Source organism: Astatotilapia calliptera, chromosome 4 (assembly GCF_900246225.1).
Source record: "Astatotilapia calliptera chromosome 4, fAstCal1.2, whole genome shotgun sequence".
Taxonomy (NCBI): Eukaryota; Metazoa; Chordata; class Actinopteri; order Cichliformes; family Cichlidae; genus Astatotilapia; species Astatotilapia calliptera.
This window is the reverse complement of record NC_039305.1, coordinates 32,456,090-32,478,622: the sequence shown is the minus strand read 5'-3', so window position 1 is coordinate 32,478,622 and position 22,533 is coordinate 32,456,090. Positions and strand designations below refer to the sequence as shown.

General features: G+C 42.6%; 1 protein-coding gene across 8 annotated transcripts in view; it reads left to right on the top strand.

The window, feature by feature from the left end:
- LOC113021485 (potassium voltage-gated channel subfamily C member 1-like) overlaps positions 1 to 22,533 on the top strand; it is a 90,002-nt gene that overhangs the window by 18,106 nt on the left and 49,363 nt on the right. For all 8 annotated transcript variants that reach the window (XM_026166237.1, XM_026166234.1, XM_026166232.1 and 5 more), the window contains exons 2-3: positions 10,292 to 10,423; positions 19,914 to 20,775. In XM_026166237.1, the coding sequence (XP_026022022.1) occupies positions 10,292 to 10,423; positions 19,914 to 20,775 (994 nt within the window). The remainder of the gene's footprint in view (positions 1 to 10,291; positions 10,424 to 19,913; positions 20,776 to 22,533) is intronic.

The following is a 22,533-nucleotide window of genomic DNA, read 5'->3' as shown; positions in this document are numbered from 1 at the left end:
AAATTGTAGTCATGTTTTAGACCCCATCGCAGCACTGACACTGTGCTTGTTAGGGCTGCGAATGAGATCTTAAGAGCTGCTGATATGGGTGAAAGTTCTGTGGTACACCACTGTGAACAAGAGACCCGACAACTCTACGGATCATGCTGTTATTTCTGCTTTCTCTGTCTCCATCCCACACACACACACACACACACACACACACACACACACACACACACACACACACACACACACACACACACACACCTTAGTGTTTTTTGTAGTTCCAGCTTTTCAGCACACATCCAGCTGTTTCTACTGTCTGATTATCCACATTCTCAGAGTCCCAGCATGCTCCTTGAATAGGAAAAAGTGCAGATAAATAAATGGTTAACAAGCTTGTTCGACCAGTTCACCCAGGCACTGCCCCCTGAACCTGCAGCCCCATCCTTCCTCTGCAGCTGAGCCACCCCCACATGCCCCCGTTGCCCAACTTAACCAGGGTGAATCCTTTATCCTAAGATTTTACGCAGGCAGGATGCGATGGCTGCTGTCTTGTCCATCTGAGAGCACACCTGCCCACCTCCCCAGTGGTACTCCAGGTACTTGGTTTACCCGCCCTCCATCCAAACTCCCTCGGGTTTAACCGAGGGGGCCCTGGCCGACCTTAAAATTGTTAAGACCCGCGGCAACCTGCTGCACATGCTTCGTTCCAGGGTGGTCAGTTATGGGATGATTGACGATCACCAAGTAGGTGGCAGCATACAGTATGTAGTGTGTGGATGCAGCACTTGGTCCATGAGTCCAAAACTGATGAGTGTTGTGAAAACGAGCGGTGGCAATCTGTTCCACGAGCATGGGGTAGGCCCTGCGACCACTCACTCACTCTGCGGTAGTCAACACAGAGCCGCATAGATCCATCTTTCTTCACCACAAGAACTATGGGGCTACACCACATGCAAGTGACTCTTCTATTACTCCCATTTGTATTATCTCAGCCAACTCCTGAACAAATGCAGAGAGGTGAATGTTGAGGTAACATGTCAGGCTGTGAATGCTCCATCAAGACAGAGGTCAGATCTGTCTGCTGAAGGATCTCTTTCCTTAGAGGAACGCTGGGCGATTCTAGACCGCCTGGGTCTATCCTCAAAGGAAGTCTGGTTGCAGGTTTCACTGTGACAAAGGACCCAGCAACTCAACTACTTTTTTTCTCACTGGGCTTTTATTTAGACTTCAAAATTCCAAATACTGATAATACTTTGTGTTTGCTGGATATATAAAAGTGTTTATGGTCACATGAACTATAAAAGGTGACGATGTGCCATTTAACCTCATTTCAGCTGAAATTCACTCAAAGGTGACACTTTGTCCCAACTGCATAGAGAAACTCCTCATCAAAGCTTTCCAGTGTAATGAAACCTGAATAACATTTTTGGCATTGCGTAATAGAAACAAGACAAGATGTTATGTTGGTGAATAATTCATACAGGAATATAGACCACTGGTCTGTTCTATCCTTCATGTGTGTGCTGTGTTCACTTTCTGCCTGCAGTCATTTTGTCCCGCTCTGTGATTTGGCAGCCTGGGGCACTATTTGGCAGACCTCCGTCATTTCTACTTAGTATATCGGAGTTGCTTCTGCATTGAGTGAGGCACTGCAGCAGTCTGCAGCTTGTAGCAGTAACACTTCAGCAGAGCAGCAGGGGACAGAGGAAGGAGAACAAGCATACCGACGTTTCAATCTTATCGTTTTTTACTTTGTTTTTGGCTTAACTTTTAACTCGACTGAGATTGTTTGATTACTAACGAATCTTCTTGGTAAAATCTACTCAGACAAGTCCCGTTTTGGATTATGTAACTGACCAGTTCAGAGTGGAAACCATCACACATTTAGCTGGTTTGTGATATGACTCTATGCTGTTTTAGTACTGCAGCCAGTGTACAGATGGGCGGCCGAGCCACATGACATTGTAACTACCCTTCCTCCTACTGCTTTCCTGTTTCACTGTACCTTGGATAATCATTGGAGCATGTCATTATAGCACAGTATGCAGCTCTAGGCTCTGCAATAGATTTGAACTACCTATCCTGCTCTCTATGTTTCGTCTGGACAAGGACAGAAATTACAGGAACATAATCAAATGTATATTTTAAACCTGTGATCTTGCAGATGACACTGCGTAGTCAGTCAAAGACAACTGACAAATGATGATTTGTTACCAACCAATTAATATGCCAGGAAACGCTTTGTCGGTTATTGTACTCTGGTGGTAGTTTTTACATGAGTGTACACCACCTGTGCACATCCCAACTGAATGGATCTTTTCTTGGGAATCTATCTTCTGAGGGGATTTAATCCATTGCTTTATAATGGAAATATGTCAAGTCTGCTTTGTTTCCCCTCTAAAAGAATCTGATTGATGGTGTTCCCGGCATCATCGCCCCCTTCTCACTGAGTCAGTGCAGTGTAGCTTTGCTTACATATGCGTCTGCTGCTGACTGGAGAGCAATTAGTATCAGGAGTGATTTGAGAGGTTTGCGCAAAGATCAGCTGGTTGGCTGCAGTTGTTGTAAGATGTGCTGTTTGTCTCCGACAGGGGAGGAAAGGCGAGAGGGTGAAATCTGAAGGGAGGGAGACAAAGTAGAGGGTCCTTCATTCAGGAACCTGTGTGACGCCGTGCACTGAGGAACAGTGTTTAATATGTACTGCAAATTCAATACGACCAACTTAACCTTTTAAAAACACCAACAGGTGAAGTGCAGCCTGGTGTGGATTAAAGTTAAGTTCACTTTTAGGTTTACCCTTTCAGACAGAATTTACATTTTTGGGCATCGCTGGAAGGAAATCATGAAATAGAAGAACTACAAGGTGCGAGTGGAGTCAGATCCCAGACGTGGACAATAAGGGAAAAAACCTACAAACTTACTAGTCTAGTACAAACCTGCTTAATGATTGGTTGGCAGTAACAGTCATCTTTTACAAAAACACAAGCTACGTTTCTCGTTTCTTGGTTGACTACGGTTTATCGATCCGCCCAGTACTCATTAACAAGATCTCAGGTTTTGAACAGAGATGAAACATTTCTCTAAAATATAAATGTGATATTGTTCCTGTAGTTTCTGTCCAGATGAAACGCATCATAAATCACAATTTAACTGCAGAGTGAACCAGAGATCCAGGCTAGCTGGTTGTTCCTGTGTCGAGTCAAAGGTATAAAGATAAATGCATTACAGACATTCGCTTATTTAAAGCATTGCGTTCAGCTTTGTGCTCAAATTACAGGATCAAGTTTGAAGAATAAAAATTAAACTTGAGAAAATCCTAAACGGTGGTCATAAAAAATGACCCCTACCAGACTTAAAACTCCTTTTTGTCACTCCCTGCATGTCATCATTTGTCAACAGCAGGGAAACAGATTGAGGGCTTCAGAAAACAAAAACATAAATGAGCACGAATGGGAAAACTGACAAGAGAGTAAGAAAGGGATTTGAGAGAGGGAGGTGTGCTCAGACATTCTACCTTCTGTAGTATGCTGAGAAGCAGTACACTGCAGCACTGATATCAAAGCACATGCATCCTGCCTCTCACCTAACCCTCTACTATGATGTCCTTCTATTCGTTTTGTCGCATACATGAGCACACATATCCACACGACCTCGCCACACACGTCGGAAAAACTTCAAATGTGTGTGTGTGTGTGCATGCAGAGGGATCTCAGCCAACAGACTGCTGTATTCTCCTCCTGCTGGGGAGCAAACAGTATGCAAATCTTCAGCCAGGCTATTTGTACTGAAGTCACCTTACAGGGGACACTGTTTGTGTCTTTTGTGCAGTGTAGGGGAGGACATCCCTCTTGCTGCATCACTGCTGCAGTTATGGCAATCATCGGCTATCAGTTTGGAAAGTCTGTAAAATGCAGTCCCAGGTTTAACCACAATGACTGGTTTCATTTGGCCATCACAGAGTTACAATTTCAGGATTAGTGTTCACTTTCACTGTAGCTGCAAGAATTTCTCTCTCAAAAATGTCCTTTCCCAAAGACAGCCTGCCAAGTTAGACTGAATGACAAGTGAGCTTCATGATGTAGTCACCTGAGATGGTTTCACCTCACAGGTGAGCCTGTCAGGGTTCATTGGTGGAATTTCTTGCGTTCTTAATGGTGTTGGGAGCATCAGCTGTGCAGAAGTCAGGCTGGTACACAGCTGACAGCCCTGTTTGACAACTGTTAGAATTCATATTATAGCAAGAACCAATCAGCTAAGTAAAGAGAAACGACAGCCCATCATTACTTTAAGAACTGAAGGTCAGTCAGTTGGAAAATTGATAAAACTTCTGATGTGTCTGAACTAAACGTGTCCAAGTGCAGTCACAAAAACCATCAAGCACTACGATGAAACTGTCTCACATGAGGACGCCCCAGGAAAGGAAGACCAGGAGTCCCCTCTGCTGCTGAGGATACATTCATCCGAGTCACCAGCCTCAGAAATCACAAGTCAACAGTTCAGAGGAGACTGTGTGAATCAGACCTTTATCTCAAATAGCTGCTAAGAAGCCACGACTAAGGAAGAGCAACAAGCAGAAGAGATTTGTTTAGACCAAGAAACACAAGGAATGGACATTGGACCAGAGGAAATCTGTGCTTTGGTCTGATGAGTTCACGTTTGAGATCTTTGGTTCCACTCGCCGTGTCTTTGTGTGTTGCAGAAAAGGTGAACATATGGTCCATGGATGGTTCCCATTGTGAAGCATGGAGGAAGAGGAGGTGTGATGGTGTGGGGGACATGCAGCGACATGCCATCCCATCATTTAGTTTTCAACAATGACCCCGAACACACCTCCAGGCTGTGCAAGGGCTATTTGACCAAAGAGAGTGATGGAGTGCTGACCAGACAGCCTGGCCTCCACAGTCACCTGACCTAAAGCCAGTGGAGATGGTTTGGGATGAGATGGACCGCAGAGTGAAGGCAAAAGGACCAAAAAGTGCTCAGCATCTCTGGGAACTCCTTCAAGACTGTTGGAAAGCTGTGGGTCTTAAGCAGGTCAATTATTCGTTTCATGATGCAGCATGTTTTCCTTCAGTGAAAGGACTTGAGTATACTGTAGGTGTAACCAGGCTCGATTACACTTTGGTGTAAGTGGCCCAGCCAAATCATTTCCTTTTTCCATTTGGGTCACTCGAAGGAGCTCACTCACCAGCCTGAGTGATAGGATGCCTCCTGTGCAAACAGTCGTGAAATTTCCCAGGATTTCACAGTGATATTATATCAAAGAGGACGTGGTTGGGTATGGGAGCCATAAAGTGGTAGGCCACAGAGGGGCACAGAGTGAGATCAGCATATGCTGAGCTATAGAGGTCAGAGGCCACCAACTTTCTGCAGAAGCAATCAGTAAAGACCTGTGCTGAGTCTGCGCTTCCACAGGCCCCGCTGGTTTAGAGACTTATTACCCTTAACGAAGCAAGATGAACAGCGATCGATTGATTTTACTTGCTAGCAAGGGAAGGACCTCAGAGCAGCCCTTCTGCCCTCGGTGTCAGACCACTTCGAAGAACCATCACCCCACAGTAGCCTTTCATTTCTGTGACACAGAGTTTACACAAACACCCATTGTAACCCCCCCTATGGTGTGTCATAAACCCCAAGGCATTGAGTGTGCATGTGTATGTATGCTCGTGTGTGTGTATGTGCATGCATGTGCACGTGAGTGTGTGTGTGTGTGTGTGTGTGTGTGTGTGTGTGTGTGTGTGTGTGTGTGTAAATGCGGGTGTGTTTGTGTGACTTCCTGCTCACAAAAGGGTCATAAAGGCAGGAAGTTTACTAAACAAGAAAACAGAACCTTCACACAGAACGTGTCCCTATAATAAAACGCTACAGTCTCCCCCACCATTCAACTTCATGTGGTGTGCAGATTAGCTCAAACACAGTGCATTACAAGCTTGATGCAATTGTTTTTTCATGGCAAGTGCATCCAAACCTCACATCACCAAGTGCAATGCAAGAGTAAAGCACTGGTGTAAAGCCCACTGAAACTGGACTCTGAAACAGTGGAGACGGCAATTCGATGGATGAGTTTGGTGGCTGCAGAAAAACTGTACTTAGTGGAGGTGGAATAATGGTGTGGGGTATCTTTTTCAGGAGTTGGGCTCAGTCTCTTTGTTCCAGTGAAACTTAATCCTTCAGGTTACCAAGACATCTTGGACAATTTCACGCTCAGTTGAACAGTTTGGGGATGACCCCTTTCTGTTCCAACATGACGGTGCACCAGTGTGCAAGGCAACGTCTATAAAGACATGGATGACCAAGCTTGATGTGTACACACGTGGACAGGCAAATTAATTTATAGCTTAAGTTCTACTGGCAGCAGGACTTAAATGATCTTATAATGTGCTTTCTTCCTGTACGTTGGTGGCTGAGTGAGTCTGCTCTCCAAGTAAAATGGTTTTGTTGACAATGACAATACAGGGTGACTGACACAGGCTGATCCAGCATCCATGTTACTGAACACTGGAAAGTGTGAATCCTTTTGAAGGTGGTTTACGGTTAGCGTAAGTTTTAGAGCTGAGAAAATGGTTAAGGGAGAAAATGAATGCAAGTCAGTGTGATTTCCTCTGAAGGGATGGAAGCGCTCTTCTATGTGTGTGTGTCTGTGTGTGTGTGTGTGTATATATCCAGGGCAGCTGTAGATAGCAGTGTTAAATTAGTCCGGGATAATAAGCTGTGGGACTTGATTTGCTCCCTGCGGATTAGAAGTAAACTTCATCTGTCCATCTTCATCACTGACCTGAAAGGCAAAGGCACAGACTTGAGAAAAAGCAAGCAGATGAAAATGCTCACATACGTAGTGATTCGTTGTGAGCACACACAAACAAATGACATACATGTGTGTGTTTGAAAAAGCACAACTGCATGACATTACTGACTTTCATCATTGACCTACAGAGAGCTGCTGTTTGACATGTGAACACATGTAGACGTGGTTTTCATGTGCTTTGATTCTAAAACGACTAAAATGTAACAAAAATGTTACAACGGCTCAGTACCATCATTGAGCTTATTACTTTTCCCACCCATTCACACTGTGACATATATACATAAATGTGTGTGTGTGTGTGTGTGTGTGTGTGTGTGTGTGCGTGTGTGTGTGTGTGTGTGTGTGTGTGTGTGTGCGTGCGTGCGTGTGTGTGTGCGTGCGTGTGTGTGTGTGTGCGTGCGTGTGTGTGTGTGTGTGTGTTTTAAAACCAAATATCCAATTGAGGGCTGTAAGGAGTATTTGTGACTATGCTCTGTGCACAGTGTATAAGCTGGCAATTGATCACCACCAAATGCAGCAAGCTGAGTACAGCCACAATGCTTACCATGGATCCTTTACAGGAATGGTATGCAGTGTGTCTTTCAGAAATTTGCAAACACTGAAAAACTGAGGACTGAGGAGGCAGGTTTTAAAAATGATGTACAGCACATGAACAGTGTGTCATGTCCTTCATCAAGAAAAGAAATGAAGCTGTGACACAGGACCTGACTAACTAACTGAAGCCTCATCAGAAATGATCTCAGCGGAATGAATCAAGAATCTATTCTTTTTTTTTTTTTTTTTTTTTTTTTTTTTATTAATATTTTTGGATGGACAGAAACATTAATAAATAAATATACAACTGCAATAATCATACTGTCAGTTCTCTGTCCATTTCTAAACAAACAAACAAACTAAGACAAGCAAACAAACAACACACTAACAAACAAAAAAAACATAAAAAAAAAAAAAAAAAAAAAAAAAAAAAAAAAATTACATAAATAAATAAATAAATAAAATAAATAAAACCCAGGAGAAACAAAATAATACACCGCCTCCTGGAAAACATCAGCAAAAACAAAAACGAATAAGGGTAAAACCCCCTGGTGCAAAAAAAAAAAAAAAAAAAAAAAAAAAAAAAAAAGACAACAACCAAAATACCAATGACACATGAAATATCCCTCTAAGAGACCATTTATCATAATGTCTAAGAGACATTGTCAATGTACCGCAAAAAGGGACCCCAGACCTGCTCAAAAATATCTTCTCTTCCCTTCATTCTATACATAACCCGTTCATATGATGCCATCCTAGACATTTGTTCGGTCCATTCCTTGAAAGAACAGGGGCTGGATGACTTCCAATGCCTAAGAATTACCCTGCAACCAGTTATAAAAGCCAGACGCATCCACAATCTCTGTTTTTTTGAGAGAATGTTATCGTCAGGTAGTAGGCCCAGGACGCATATAGCTGGAGATTTAGAAAGATTAAGTTTAAAAATATCATTCACCAAGTTGATGATCCCATCCCACAAATAATCATTTTTCCGACATGTATACAACATATGAACTAGAGTCCTGACTTCCTGCTGACATTTCCAACAAATGTCCTTATCTGCGAGCTTCAACCTGACTAATTTACTGGGTGTCCAATAGTTTCTGTGAAGCAACTTGTACTGGATAAGTTGAGACTGTGTTTCAGGTGAGCAAACATACCATGATGAGATCAGCATCTTCCAACTGTCCTCTGAGATCTGGATACCCAGATCTTTCTCCCAACACCGCCTCAGTCCCCCCAAACTGGGAGCGTGTGCCTCTTTGAAGCTCCCATAAAATTTAGATGCCCTGATTCTGTTATTGTCAGGGGTTGCAAACATCTTCTGAACACTAGATGGAGGGTCTAGATTATTTTTCAAAATGGCTTTAATACAATGTCTTATTTGAAAAAACCTCCAAATTTCCCTTGGATCCAAATTGAATTCTCGTCTGATTTCTGCAAACGATTTCATGCCAGTCTGCCCAAATAGGTCCCCCATCTGATTAATACCTGTCCTAGCCCAGGCCTCCCACCAGACCGGTTTCTTACCTATTAATACTTTCTTATTATACCAAATAGAGGCTCTAGCGGTGAGATAAGGGCTGCTGTTGGTATATTGGTGAGCTCTAAGCCAGGTCTCTTGCATGAAAGACAGTACTGGATCTTTAAACGGTACTGGCCTTCCCTTCTGAGTAAGGAAGGCCTCTAAAGACGAAGGGGCCACAAGACTTTCCTCAATCCCAACCCATGATGGCTTATCAGTAGAGGAATTATGTATCTTAACTAACTGAGAGAGGGAGAAAGCATAATGATACCTTCAAGAATCTATTCTTAAGGGGTGTCCAAATTCATGGGCTGCATCCTCCTGAGGAGCATTTGTAGACAGATTACGTCACAGCGACGCGCCGAAGGCTGTGCAAATTCGTAGACTCCTCCGAATGCAGCCGAAAAATGCGTCCTCCTTTTCCCCGAATTTGAAGGATGGGCCAGGTATGTCCATCGTGGCCTACCACATCCCAGAATTCATAGCGCGGCCCAACCAAACTCCAGTTTCCAGCAACTTTTAACATATTTTCAGGCGAGAAAGTAGCCGTGTAAACTTCAAATATCTGCTCGGTTTATCAAGATATCGCATACTTGCAAAAGTGCTCCGACGTTTTCGGAGACATCTGCTACCCACCAGCTCGATAGCGAGCCGGGAGGTCGAGGGTCACTAGAGCCGCCGAGAACGGCACAACTCCCGGCACATCATTTTCAGATCACCGCGGTCTTTTGCTACTCAGGTTAAACGTGATATATAAGTCACTTAGTCAACCTAAAAATGTTATTGTTGGGCTTTTTTCAGTGTTTTATTTGTTCGTGAGTAAATCGGTTTGGCTGAGATTAAAGTTATTAGATTAGATTAGATTAGATTAGATAAAATAAAACTTTATTAATCCCCCAGATGGTTTTCAGACAGCTGAATAAACGTCAAACAGAAAACTGATTAAACAGAAGTATGAGACGGTCGAGCGTTTACTCCAGTGTCCTGTTATATTTTAGATAGCAAGGAGCAGACAGCCGAGCTTATTAAACTCCACCAAGACAGCGGTGACGCTAATCTGAAGGCTAGACCGTCCAATTTCACAGGGGTTTACTTTGGGTCTACCCGACCTTCTGAGGACCCGGCCCACGTAGACCGCGAAGGCCGGGTCCTCAGGAGGATGCAGCCCATGAATTTGGACACGACTTTAATGAAGGGGCACTTTCTGCATCCTTTGTTTCTTCCTTACTGTGTTCTCAAATATGTTGAACCACTCAGGACCTTTGCACTGAATCGACAGGATTACTCCACACTGGCTTCAGTGTGTTGTTGGCACCCCCTCCTGTGGTAGAAGTGCACTAAAGTGAGTTGGTGATAATGTCCTGATGTTTTGTTTGAGAAAACAGAGTAAACTGTAACACCTTTCTTGTTCTCTTTCTACTGTCACTGTTTCTCTACAGTATGTGGCTTTTGCCTCGCTCTTCTTCATCCTGCTCTCCATCTCCACATTCTGCCTGGAGACCCATGAAGTCTTCAACACCATCTACAACAAAACAGAGAATGTCACCGTCGGCAACGTGACACGTGAAGAGGTACGGTAAAGTTTTAGTGACACGCTTTGCCTAACCACAGTAGGTACCGCCTTGGGAAATATATGTCTCTTTAAGTACCAGTCATGTGACAGATATTAAAATACAGTAGCATCGGCCTAAAACTTCACTACATACATAGTTGGGACAATGTTATGTCTTATATAAATGCTATTACTGACTGCCATCAGCAGCCACAGCTGTATTTGACTCAAACAGTATTAACTGCATGGCATTGAAACACTCACATAGTCAGGGTGTGACAAGTGACAATAGTAACTGCATTGAAACACTCGCAGCAAAGGGGGCTAACAGCTCTGATACTGCATTCACACACGCAGCAGGTGGGAATATTAATAATAACAGCTCCATGCCATGCAAAACATTAGCATTTAGTCATTGGCAACATAGCCTACACTCCTCGTGTGTGAATGGCTCTGTAACACTGCTCTGTGATGTTTGGATCAAGGAAGGTCAGCTTCAGCCTCACACAACCTGCTTCTGTATTCTAGCATATGAAGAGAAACCTTTCTTGCATGAATATGTGGTCACCAATGGAAGTGCATGGCCTTGTCTAAGAGTCAAAAATGTCAAAAACGTCTGATTTCTGAAAGCAAACTTCAGTGTCTCATCACAAGATAGTTCTCTTAAACCCTCCTGCTCTTTGGGCATGCTTCGAGGCTGAATGGGTTTCTCACTTCTGCTGTCACTGGGAAATATTCACTGAACTGTCTGAGAGAGACAAGGTGCACAATGATGCTGTCTCTGGCAGTGAGGATCAGGTTGTTGTCAGACAGGAAGCTCCAAACTGGGGAAACCTGAAACATCGCCTGTCTTGACCTTTAGCAAGCAAGCAAGCAATTTATTTATATAGCGCTTTCAGATCAGCCACCAGCTGAACACAAAGTGCTGTACACTTGACATGCCAAACATGATACATTGAGCATGTTAAAAAAAAATGAGAAAAATAGTAATAATAATATAAGATAAGTAAAAAAAAAAAAAAAATATATATATATATAAAAAAAACACATTTAAAACAATAAAATCAGCACATTAGATTAAAACAATAAAATCAGGGTCAGACTGTGTCATAAGCCAAAGAGTAAAAATGGGTTTTAAGACGTGTTTTAAAAGTGAAGGGGCCTCTCTAATGTGCTGGGAAAGATTGTTCCACAGATTAGGAGCAACAATAGAGAAAGCCCCGCCCCCTCTGAGCTTCCTCTTGGACCTGGGTACCTCCAGGAGCAGCTTGTCAGCTGACCTGAGAGACCTGGGGGGTGAGTAAGGATGCAGAAGCTCAGAGAGGTAAGTTGGGGCAAGACCATTTAAACATTTAAACACAAACATGAGAATTTTAAAATGAACTCTAAGATATACAGGCAGCCAATGGAGTGAAGCCAGGACGGGAGTTATGTGCTCTCTTTTACGAGTTCTGGTTAAAAGTCGTGCAGCAGAATTTTGGACCAGCTGCAGACGAGAGAGAAGATGCTGACTAACTCCACAATATAGTGCATTACAGTAATCTAAACGACATGAAATAAAAGCATGGATTACTGTTTCAAGATGCGGCCTGGATAAAATAGGTCTTATCTTTGCCAAGCGCCTTAGATGATAAAAACTGGACTTGACAGTAGCCCTAATTTGACTGTCTAATTTAAAATCACTGTCCATCTTAAAACCCAAGTTTGTAACAACAGATTTAAAATACTCTGCCAGGGGTCCCAAATCAATAGCGGAGGGTTCACAAGGTCCGCTAGGACCAAACAGAATGACCTCAGTTTTGCTGGAATTGCATCTTTAGGGACATCCAAGATTTAATGTCCTCTAGAGATGCTAAAAGTGGCTTAATAGAGAAGGTATCGTTCTGCTTCAGAGGCAGATAGATCTGACAGTCGTCAGCATAGCAGTGGAAGGATATTCCATGCCTTCAGAGGATGGTTCCCAGGGGCTGTAAATATAATGAAAAAAGCAGAGGCCCTAAAATTGAGCCCTGCGGGACCCCAGACTGAAAAGTGGCAGAGGAAGACTCATACCCTAAAAAGTTAACACTAAAAGTTCTGTCACAAAGATAAGACCTAAACCATTTCAAAGCAGTACCACGAATGCCTGCAAGATGGTGCAAGCGAGACAGTAAAATGTTGTGATCTACAGTGTCAAAGGCAGCTGTTAGGTCAAGAACATCATGATTGCCAGAGTCACAGGAAAGGAGGATATCATTAAAAACCTTTAAGAGTGCTGACTCCGTGCTATGCAAGTTTTTAAAACCTGATTGAAAGACCTCCAGGACACCATTCTCATTTAAAAAATCCATCAATTGGCAGTGTACAATTTTCTCTAAGATTTTAGACATAAAAGACAACTTGGAGAGAGGCCTGTAGTTAGCCAACACAGTGTGGTCCAGGGCAGGTTTCTTAAGCAAGGGTTGTACTACTGCATGCTTAAAATGAGCAGGGACTACACCAGATATTAAACTGCTGTTTATAACACTAAGAACAGCCTGGCCTATGCTAGGAAAAATCTCCTTAAAAAATTGTGGTGGGACAGGATCATTTGGGGAACCAGAGGGCCTCAGGTGGCCGACCACATCCTCTAAATAAGAAAGAGACACAGGCTCAAACTGGTTAAAAACAGCAGAGCAAGGGATCGAGACAGAGGGGTCAGACTCAGGGGAAGAAATGAGAGCCCGCGTGGTTGCAACCTTCTCAATGAAAAAACACATAAAATCATTAGTTTATGAGAGGCCTCCAAGCAGCCACTTTGTGGAGCATTTAAGACTGAGTCAGTAGAGTTAAATAACACGTGGATTGTGACTGTTGGAGGAAATGATCTTAGAGAAGTATTTTCTTTTAGCCTCTTTGACCGTATCCTGATAGAGGCGCCAGCAGTCCTTTAGGATTTGCAGAGACACCTGCAGTTTGTCCCTCTTCCATCTGCGTTCAGCTCTACGACACTCCCTCCTCACAGCCCGAGTGGCGTCATTAAACCAAGGGTCCGTTTTAGCCTTGGGCTGCCTGGTTATTAATGGTGCCACAGAGTCCAGAATGGTTAGGCAAGAAGATTGAAACCAGGAGCTGAGGTCCTCTGTGTACGATCGGCAGGGATAGACAGCTGGTTAAAAGCAGAGGAGAACTGGGCAGCAGTGGAAGGGTTAATAATCCGACAGCGGTGAACAGGAGCACCGGTTTGAGCTGTAGTGTGTGAAAACACAACATCAAATAATACAGCCATATGGAAAGCAGTGTCAGTCACTTCCACATTAGACACAGGTAGACTGTGTGACAAGACCAGGTCTAGTGTGTGTCCATGTTCATGTGTGGGACCAGGTACGGGCTGGACCAGATTAAAAGAGTCAATGAGGCTTAAAAACTCCTTCACCAGAGGTTTGTCAGGACAGCAGACATGGATATTAAAATCTCCCACAATAAGAACATGATCATAGTTGGGCATAATCCCAGCTAGAAATTCTGAAAAGTCATTAATGAAATTCTTATTGTATTTAGGGGGACGATAAATAACAGCAAAGAGCACAGAGTTAGAACTTCAAAACACGTGAGCTCAGAACTGGAAGACGAGGGCTGTAAAACACACTGTTTACATTTAAAATCCTTTTTAAAAACAACCGCCGTACCTCCTCCTCTCCCTGATGTCCTTGGTGTGTTAAAATAGGAACAACCCGCTGGTAAAAGTTCGGATAAAGTACTGGACTCACCAGTGTTAAGCCAAGTCTCCGTGACACACATGAAGTCTAGTTTCCAGGAGGTGAATAACTCATTCAGAATAAAAGATTTGTTCACCAGCGATCTGGCATTTACCAGCCCAATCCTGACAGGAGCCGGGGATGAGGTAAAAGCCCAGCGGCACAGGGAGTCCGACACAGCGGCCTCAGATTGCGGACGTTCGCCCGGCGCACGTTGAGCCGAGGGGGACAGGGGTCACGGAGGAGCGGCGCATCATCCTGGCAGACCACGGGGATGAGGCAGGAACCCACGGGGTCCAGGAAACGTCGGTGCACAAAAACTCCAGGAAATAATCTCTGTATTCCTTTGACGGTAGTGGGATGGTGTGCTAAAGAGATCTTGAGTTTAACCAGCCGACCACTGCGCCTACCCCGACGTCTTCGCCGGGGAGGTAGCATGACTGCACGGCATGGGCAAGTTGGGATATGTGACAGCAACGGACACCATGAATTCTGACCTCCGTTAGAAAATGGAGCTGTATTTTGTCCAGAACTTCGGAGGTTCCGAAGCGATTGGCGATCGTACACCAGTAATGACCCGATTTCTTGCGTGACACACGACAGGAGCAATATAAAAACAAACAAAACTGACAGCGACAGACGAGCAGCCACGTACACCGGCGCCATCTTTGAAGCATCAGCATCTTTATTTGGAATAAAAGGCGTGTTTGTTGTTGTTCTGCACATCAAAAGCAGTGAGGGACACTCCCTGTAGCCCCAAGTTCGGTTCTTTTAAATGAGAAAAAATGTCCGACTGGTATGTTAGCTGGCCGAGTCACAGAAAGTCTTCAAAAACATCGAATAAAGGGAAGTTTTTGCCCTGTAAGATGATCTGCACATCTCTGTCCTATTTAAAAAGACTTGAACGGATCATCCCCTTGAAAGCCATCTTACTTCTGTATGGACCAAAAGGTCCTCTGAGCTGCGCTTTGATCTTCATATCCATTTTTGCAATATCTGTAGTCTTATTGAGCTGAATAGGAAAATAACAAATGCGCTTAATGTTCTCAGTCGGTATGTTCTTAAGTTCATTTGGTCTGACTGCTGTTTGCAGCAACAGTAAGTTGTTGCAAAGAGGCATCAAGTTAATCTGTTAGGCAGCCTGCAGTACATGATGTCTGTTAACTCTGGCTGGTGGCAGACACAGCTGTTTCCCAGTGACGTGTGGCGTACCAGCTTTAGCTGTGTGGAGAAAGACACAATATGAAGCTCATTGTGCTTTGGCATTGGGTGTAGCATATATCTATATGGCTGACTTTGCTGGTTTGCCTTTCAGCACTGTGTGCTCGGTCGTAGGACGTGATGGTTTCATGCATTTATTACTAAGAATAATAATTCAACCCAAGAAAAGAAAAGAATATTCTAAGAATCTTCATCAATGCACATCATCCTCTGTCCCCTTCCAGAAGAATCCAAACCTGATGTAACTCACCGTTGTGTGCCGTTTGCTGGCATCAGGTATGACTGCTAAGTCGTCACCGTCACTGGTGCTGGTAGCTTCTGCTTACCATCCCAGCTTAGTTTGTCAACCCTTTTACCTTACACCTGGTAAGCTTGTAATCTCATGGCTGATTTAAGTTTTTGTCCTTCTTTATCAAGAAGAACAAAAACATAGTTCAAACTCAATTTCAGTGATCTTGTGGTTAAGAATTAAATATATGTAGGAGACTTCCTGCGTACCACAGTTTGAGAGATCTTGCCACCAGGCGTTTCAGTCCAGTCCAGAGAGCATATATGGGTAATGTTCACGCCTTCATCTCGTTGTCCAATAAGAACTTTGAGTTTTGATGAATGCTCAAAGTTTTCAGTTTTTCTGCTGAAACAATGCTGTCCTCTGGATTTGATGGGCTACATACTTATCTATTATACAGGCTGTACAGTACATAACATCAAACTTTACATGTTTTATGTAACTGAAATGTTCAATTATGTGGGCTACAGAAAATAACAGTAATAGACTATATTTATCTGAAATGTGTAAACTTAATGCATTGAGATGATTTTAACCACATGTAACACCTGCGTATGTGCCAGTGTGATAATGATCTAATCACTGAATGAAGTCTGAACTAGTTCAAGCAGTCAGCTCATAACATGGCTCCCTCTCTTCACATCATATGACTAACACACACACTCTTGGATTCTATTTAAAGGACAGCTTCCCCTCTCTCTCGCTCTAACATGTTAGTGCCATTGCTCCTCTTCATCACCGTTTACTACTAAGAAGTGTGAGCAGTGGTCTCCTCTCAATAAAGCCCAAAATGGCTCCCGATGGTCCTGAAACCCCTTAAAAAGCTGAAGCAGATATTTATACTATTATAGCAGTATCTGAAAATGCATGAAGTTACACACTGGCATGTTGCTCAGTACTAATTTGTGGGATCCATCCCTTTAAGGAGATCCAGAGACTGGACCCACACCATATGAGGAAAATGCCCTGAATGGATTCAGCCTCTAGTCATCACACTAGTACCTGCTATCAAACACACAGAAATCTACTGTTCATTTGTGATTATATCAACTGTATATGTGCAGTCGTACTATATATGTAATAATATTACATCTTAATAATAAAAGATGAGGAACAGAGGTATTGACTGCATTTTATTGTGTAACAGTATATACATTTGTGATTTGTCATGAAGTGTGGAATGAGAGGCATGAACATGCAGCACTTAGACACCAGCAGGTGAAGCTGAAAACAAACCTTTAGTTCGGATGCAGAAGATCCACAGAGGGAAAAATTAAACAGCAAAATCCAAACTTTGTGAAGAACAGGGAGCACATGAGAGGATGTTAAAGAATGACCTGAAATAGAACAAAGGAAGCAAAATTAAATGCAAGACACAGAAGACTAGCAAAAAGTAAGGATAATAATAAACACCGAAGGTCCACATGAAGGGAACACTGGGTCTATCATCCAGACTACATTAACTGCAGTACTTTTCATATCTATCCCTTTAAAGTCTTACATTGTAACACAGAAAATAGAAACTGATGCTGACAGTAAACAAGACATTTCAACATGCTGCAAGTTTTTAAGTGAGACTTGGAACCTGTTAGTTTCAAGTCTCCCCTTTCCACTACCCCACGACACCAACAGCTTTAAAATGAATCCGCTGATAGAAGGAACAACAGGTGACACCTGAATGGATCAATCTATTGAGTGCTGAACGCTAACTATTATGTGCAGGTAGCTGAAAAGCTAAAACGGCTAGCATCACCTCAGCCCTTACCTTTGCTAGAAACTCTATTCTTGTCTTAATATCAAGAGAGGGACGTTTCAAAATTTTAATAATGCCTGGAAGACTAGTCATGAAGATTTAGTGCCAAGGTGGAATATAGACAGTTTTTTTTATATTAGTAAGCTATTACCAGTTAGCTTGAGTATACTGGCCGATACTGGCCTTGCAGATGCAGCGTATCCAGTTGTGCTGCAGACTGTGACTGTTCGTTTTTCCTGCCTCAAAGTTATTATTGATGTTTTTACAACAATGTTAGAATTTCCCGGTCTCCACAGTACCTACCTGAATGTAAACACTAGATGCTTTTTTAAGGTCCATTTGCTGTCCTTCGGACGAAGCTATAAATGGTCCATTTTACTCTGCTGAATTTTCTCTTGTGCTGGCTGTTTAACAAAAGTCTTCACCTTCTTATTCCACACAGTACCCTTGTAAAATTGCCCATAATCCACAATTTTTATTTATACTTTAATTTGTTTGCATCATTTTACACTCTGCACATCAAATTTTAGAGCTATATTTGCTGCATAAACCTAGAATTAAACAGTTTTATCTTTTAAATAAAATTATGTTAAATTTGCGGCTGCATTTTTACATATGTTTTGTGTGTAAAAATAAATACATTTTGTGTAGGAAAATATAGAAATAATGATTATTATTCATGTTATTTTACAAAAAGACATTTTAGTTTACAGACTATTTATTTTGTAATTTTATTGAGTTTTGATGTATTAACAGGAAAATTCTGTAACAGTGTTAAATTATGAAATTACAATTCTTTTACAGTGTGTGACATATGAGCTTGATTAAAGTAATGTGTGTGCTCATTTACATTTTGTAAAGCCACGGGTCAAATGACGGATTAAACACTGTTGTTTTCAGCAAAAAGCACTATAACTGCTTCATCTGAACTGGCCACTAAATCAGATTAAAACTCTAAGAAATCAGACGGTGAGTGTCAGTAATACCAGGTGAACGATAGGTAACAAGAAAAAATGAAGCTCTTTGGGTTCTCAGGTTAGGGTGAAGTAAAACTCTGTCTGGATCTTTGCTTGATTAAAAAGCTGGTGTAAAAAACTGCTTCCACTCTGCAGCTGCTGCTTCAAGGCAGAGAAAAATCAATATGTTGATCTGTTATTAAATCATTTACTAAGAAAGAGACCTAATGTTTCAAAATCCACATTTAATCATTTCACCCTTTGTTGCAGCTGATGATGCTACGTTGTTCTTTCTTTATTTTTATGCTATGATGTTTTGTTTATCTTGTTTTGGTTTGATGAGAGTAGAGAAGCTTCTGAGAGGCGTGTAAGACTAAAACTCTGCTTCCTGCTCTCAGCTCTACGGGGTTTTTCAAGAAAGTTTCCCAATCATCTATAAAGCCCACTTTGGCACCACTCAGGCCACCAGCAATTTAAAAATAACGTGCAGCTATATATTCCTGGTCTGAATGGGAGAGGGCCAGGGAAAGCTACAGCATCTGACATTATTTTGGCAAGATACACAACGATGCAACATTTTGCTGAATCTATGTTTATTTTTAGCCAGCGGTTTTAGGGTACCACCAGTGTCACATGTTCTGGCCCTTGGAAGATAATCAGCAATGCTTGCTGCAGTCTTTAGCTTAATGTTTACCAGAACAATCTGCAGGAGGGACAGATGAAGAAGACATGCTGCTTGTGATTTGGCTAACATTTGTATAACCATGTGGCAGCAACTGCCTTAAGCAGATATCTGTAGCTGAGGAGTTACAACAAGTGATCTACCGATTGGAAAATCGATCCCTGGCTGCCCCAGTGTCCAGTCTCCATGCCTAAGTGTCTTTGGGCAAGATGTGTTCACTGAAGTATGATTGTGTGTAAATGTTAGACATGAAGTGTGTAGAAAATAGCTTTTGGGTGAACGAGTGAGTGTGGCACATTGTGTAAAGTACTTTGAGCACAATGTAAGACAGTGTTCATCAGTCTGTCACAAAAGAGCGCCCTACTGCCCATACAGGCAAAATGTAAACAAAAGAAACGATGACAAAGATGTCATCAATACTGACCGCGATATATCATCTGAAACCCCAACAGTGATTTGGAGTGTTTCACCTGCATTTGGATTTTGCTAGCGTGTTCATTTTCACTAATTACCAATTTTTTAAAATTACTTTTAGATTGTTGGCAATATGCATGTGTGCTCACACTCGTCAGTTTTGGTTTTGCTTTTTTTTCTAACCCTTAGCCGTAAAAAGCCAGTGGGGTATTATTACTGAAGTCAATAGGATAACTTGAGCACAAGGCGACGGAGGATTATTGAAAGTTCAGAGGTCCCATTTTCTGAAAATGGTGTGAATACGATACCGAGAAGGAAGCCATCCAGGATTTATACCACAGGTGCATCTGCTAAGAGATGTCACACAGAAATGTTGTTCTTGGGTCAACAACCACTTGTCAGAAGTCAGACATGTGTCTGTTGTAATGAATAAATAATAAGATCAACTAAAATTCTCTTCTTCTTTTCTTCTCTGCAGATTGTGTATGAGGTGGTCACAGACAGCTGGCTCACATATGTCGAGGGCGTCTGCGTCATCTGGTTCACCATTGAAGTCATGGCACGCGTTATCTTCTGTCCTGACAAGGCAGAGTTCTTCCGCAGTGCCCTGAACATAATAGACTTTGTGGCAATTGTGCCCTTTTACCTGGAGGTGGCGCTGAGTGGCCTATCCTCCAAAACAGCCAAAGACGTTCTGAGCTTCCTGCGTGTTGTGCGCTTTGTCCGTATCCTACGTATATTCAAGCTGACCCGCCACTTTGTTGGTTTACGTGTGCTGGGCCACACTCTGCGTGCCAGCACTAATGAATTCCTGCTGCTCATAATCTTCCTGGCACTAGGTGTCCTCATCTTTGCTACCATGATCTACTATGCTGAACGTATCGGTGCTGACCCAGATGATCCAACAGCTGCAGCCCACACCAACTTTAAGAACATCCCCATCGGCTTCTGGTGGGCTGTGGTGACCATGACCACGTTGGGATATGGGGATATGTATCCTGAAACATGGTCAGGAATGCTCGTGGGTGCCCTCTGCGCCTTGGCTGGGGTGCTGACAATTGCCATGCCAGTGCCTGTCATCGTCAATAACTTTGGCATGTACTACTCCCTGGCCATGGCTAAGCAGAAACTCCCCAAGAAGAGGAACAAGCACATCCCCAGGGCGCCACAGCCAGGCAGCCCAAACTATTGCAAGCCAGATGCCCTGGCAATGGCGACAGCATCTCCTCACAGGTTGATGGGAAATGTGCTCGGGCCTGGCATGGTGGGATCTGGCAGCATGATGGGTACTGGAGACTGCCCATTAGCACAGGAGGAGATCATTGAGATCAACAGGGCAGGTGAGTAACTGGACAGAGGTGAGCCAAGTCTCTTATGGAGTTTGAAGGGATGTGAGGGGGAAAGTTTCTTTAGGTGAAGCTGCTTTAAAGATGATGGATTCTTCCAAACAAAGAGGGAATTATTGTCCCCCTATGAAAGATGAAGTGTTGTTAAACAGAGCAAGCTTTTTTAAGGTGTTTTTTAAACATAGTTTTATTTTAGCTGCTTACATTGAACAATATCACTTGACAAAAAACACAAACTACCAGGGTCAGCATTATTATTGATAGTAATAATCAGCCTGTTGTTATTACTCTTCTTTGCAAATCTTCCAAGCTCCTTCAGATTCGATGGTCCTGGGGGACGTTAGTCTTCGGTTCAGTAACATTCACGTTTGTCTTCCGTACTTATTCATCAGGAGCGATGTATGACAAAGTGATGACCGAGGCACAGTTTTACAGCTTGAGGTTTTCCTTTAAAATTCTGTCCTTTCTTCATGATTCCTTCCACCTTAACGAGAGTTCCACAATCACTGAGCCGTCCCCAGAGCATAATATTCCATAATACTCCCACCGCCATGTTTCACTGTGGGGTCGATGTGTTGCACACTCTTATTTCTCCAAACGTAAGCAGCACTTAGATGAGCTCTAGTTTCATCTCATCTGATTACAAGATTACAATTCCCAGCTTCCAACTTCTGTCGGGCTTGTTCTGTACGACATGAGGGTTAGGGTTATCCCCTAACCTTTTTAATTTGTGCAAATTGGAAGATAACTCTCAGTTTTTGCGCATTTTGAGCACGACAAACCTATCGCACATCATTACACATCAGTGTGCTGTCAATAAAACTAATAATAATAATATTGACCCTGGTGAAAAAGGTTAGAGTTAGGAAGTTTCAGCTATTAGGAAATTCTTAAGTCTCGAAGGGCAAGTTTGAATCTGGGCCGTTTCTCACAGACTGATTCTCATTACTACTGGTAATCTGCAGGTGGCACTGATTTTTATTATTGTACAATCTACTGTACAATATGAAGCGCCTTGAGGCGACTGCTGTTGTGATTTGGCGCTATATAAATAAATTTAATTTAAATTGAATTTAACTCATAAATTGCATTGTGTAACTATAGCAACATTACAAACACATCCACGATTGTGATGTTGTGCAACTGCAAAGGAAACCAGTGATGTCCTCACTTTGATTTCTTTTCTGTCCATTACTCAGTTATTTTGTGAAAGTGCACTGTTGACCTGACGATGACGTCTATTGTGGCTGTTAGAATATCTTTAACAAATTGATGTGACAGAGCATACAGACAGGTCCTGAGGCTGTCTGTATGCTCTGTCACAACATGTTGCCACAGAGTTGAAGAGCTTCAGACGCCACCTCACCACATAAAGGTGTTGGAGCTTATTTGTTGATAGTAGTGGGAGACCAAACAAGCTCAGCGTATTGACTCATTCTACTTAAAAATGCATTTGGAAATATGAATAACACACAAGTCACACTCTTAAAAAAATCAATTATAAAACAAAAAGGGAAAAGGGTGTTTTGAAAGATATTACAATAGAGAATGATGAGATTGATGAGATGACCAGTTGCTCAATATAATAAAAAGCATTTCACTTCATGTGATACTGTCTCTGCTTGTGTGCTGTGGTTAAAGTAAGCTGGAAGAATCCAGAACAGTTTTCCAGCTACTTCAGTCGTCATCCATCCTTCCTTTTCCACTTACCCAGCTCAAGGTCATGTAGTGCTCAAAGCTTCTATAGGTTGA